Source organism: Glycine max, chromosome 7 (assembly GCF_000004515.6).
Source record: "Glycine max cultivar Williams 82 chromosome 7, Glycine_max_v4.0, whole genome shotgun sequence".
NCBI classification, from domain to species: domain Eukaryota; kingdom Viridiplantae; phylum Streptophyta; class Magnoliopsida; order Fabales; family Fabaceae; genus Glycine; species Glycine max.
This window is the reverse complement of record NC_038243.2, coordinates 44,128,111-44,130,439: the sequence shown is the minus strand read 5'-3', so window position 1 is coordinate 44,130,439 and position 2,329 is coordinate 44,128,111. Positions and strand designations below refer to the sequence as shown.

At 37.1% G+C, this 2,329-nt stretch overlaps 1 protein-coding gene across 1 annotated transcript; it reads left to right on the top strand.

Annotated features, from left to right (window-relative positions):
- The first annotated feature begins 435 nt into the window (after window positions 1–435).
- Window positions 436–1,968, top strand: LOC102663000 (uncharacterized). Its single transcript, XM_006584387.4, has one exon. It carries the CDS (start codon window positions 579–581, stop codon window positions 1,401–1,403), a length of 825 nt encoding a protein of 274 aa, XP_006584450.1. The 5' UTR covers window positions 436–578; the 3' UTR covers window positions 1,404–1,968.
- The last annotated feature ends 361 nt before the right edge of the window (window positions 1,969–2,329 follow it).

Genomic DNA, 2,329 nt, shown 5'->3' with positions numbered 1-2,329 from the left:
ATTAATAAATAATTAAATTACAAGGAAATATTATAAATACAATCATAATTAATTATTTTAATATAACCAGTTATTATTTGTTAAAATATGAATATGTAATTGATTATGAATAAACCAGTTATATAATTAGTTATTTAAAAAATCATATCTAAAATCAATTAGATAACCAGCAGTTATAAATAAATAAAAATAAGTTACTTAAAATAATTATTTTTATAAAATTAATTAAAATTTATAACTGGAACTATTTTTTGATTAAAAATTATTTAAAATAACCATAACTATAAAATTAGTAATAAATTTTATAATTATTTATTTAAAATTAATTTTTTTAGCAACCTAGTCATGAGACATTTTAGGGTGTATGATGTGCATAAGCATGGTGGAGTGATGATTAGATATAAAATGAATTATCCTGTTGTAACCAAAGACTACACGCCGGATGGCAGAAAAATGGACCTTGGCCCAAACCCGTGTCTTAAAAATAACTCATCCAACCCCTTCTCTCTCTTTTTTGGTTATTATAATAAGACTTTAAAACACTCTTCTTTCTTGTATGGTCCCTTGCACTCATCTCGATGGAGACGAAAAGCCACTCAGGAAGTGGAATCAGCCCTAGCGCCTCACCGGAATTCGAGTTCTGGATGGTTCGAAACCCCTCTTTCCCACAACCAAACATTCTCTCCGCCGATCAGCTCATTGTCAACGGGGTCCTCCTTCCCCTCCACCTCCTAAACAAACCCGACCCATCTCCTGCTATAACCGACTCCTCCTCCTCCTCCTCCTCCGCCGCCACCGCGTCCAAGCGCTGGAAGGACATTTTCAAAAAGAGTGACAAGAAAAACACAGACGCCAAGAAGCTCAAAGAGAAAAAAAGCGGTGTCACAACTTCAGCGGAGCTCAACATCAACATATGGCCCTTTTCCCGGAGCAAGTCCGCCGGGAACGCGGCTACCCGACCCAAACCATTCGTTCCGGCGACCCGGAAAGCCAACAGCGCGCCGTGTTCGCGGAGCAATTCGGCGGGAGAGTCCAAGTCCAGAAAATGGCCCAGCAGCCCGGCCCGGCCCGGGGTCCATTTAGGAAGGAGCAGCCCAGTCTGGCAGGTCCGCCGTCCCAAGAATCCAGTACCGGAACCTCTCAACCCTGACATCAACAAGTCCAAGCGAGAAAGTCACCGGAGCAAGGTGGTCGGCGGGAGTGGCAGCTCGAAAACGAAGGTTTTGAATTTGAATGTTCCAATGTGCATTGGTTACAGACATCACTTCACCTGCAGAAGCGACGAGAACAGTGCCATTCGTGTCAGTAACCCAAACCCACCTCATGCTCATGCCAATGTTGGTGGTAAACTTTTTACTCTGCGCAGCCTCTTCACCAAGAAAAACGTTGTAACCTCTCACTAGTCTATCTAAGGATTGGGGTGTGAAAAAAAAAAAAAAAAGCCGGTTCAATCGAATTAGTTTATTTTTATAAAATCAATAGTTTAAAAATTAGTTTGAAAACTAAATTAAAAATGATTTCAATCTTAAAATAAGTTAAAAACTAATTCAATTTAGAATTGGTTTTTTAAAATCAGTTTGATTTCAAACTAATTTTTAAATTAATTTAATTATTTAGATATAAAACTAAATGAAACAAATTCAATTTAGTTTTTTACCTCACACCCCTACCTATCGTAATGGCACATACACGTGTGATTATTTAATTACCAGTTAGTATCTACTAGTGCTTATTTTTGGCTCTTAATTTGTTTGGGGCTTGTAAAGAAAGAAGAAAAGAAAGCTACGAGTCTATCTTTTGGTACAGCGTTTGTATGTAACCGAAAAGGCACCTTTTTCTGGTTACAACTTAGGATTTTAAACTAGATTGGTTAGTGTCGTAGCGTGATGAAATACCATCGTTTTGTTCTCTTCCTCTTGCTCCCTCGTGTAGCCTCAAATGCTTTATCAAAATGTATGTATTTATTAATTAGTTGTATTCTGACTTTTCCTTTCTCGCTATCTGCAAGTGGGGCTATGTCTGCTTCTCAACTTGTCTTTTTCCTTCCTTCTGCCTTTGTGCTCAGAACTCATCAGAGCAGAGGATTTCCTTTTGGGAAATAGGTGTCGAGAGAGCAGAGTATATTCCAATGCTTGCTGCATCACGCGTCTTTATTTTCAATTTTAAAAGACTTCGTTTTAATATTATTTATTTTTAAATTAACTTTAGTCACAAGTCTTCTGTTAAGATAAATGTTGTTGTAAAATTAGTTCCGGATGCTCTAAACTTAATTTTGAATAAACTATCTGAAGATCATTTTGATTCCCTTTTAAAAAATTCCTAATTCTCC

Excerpts from the sequence above, each read along its gene's own strand:
- LOC102663000 (XM_006584387.4), top strand. The coding sequence starts at position 579 with ATGGAGACGAAAAGCCACTCAGGAAGTGGAATCAGCCCTAGCGCCTCA.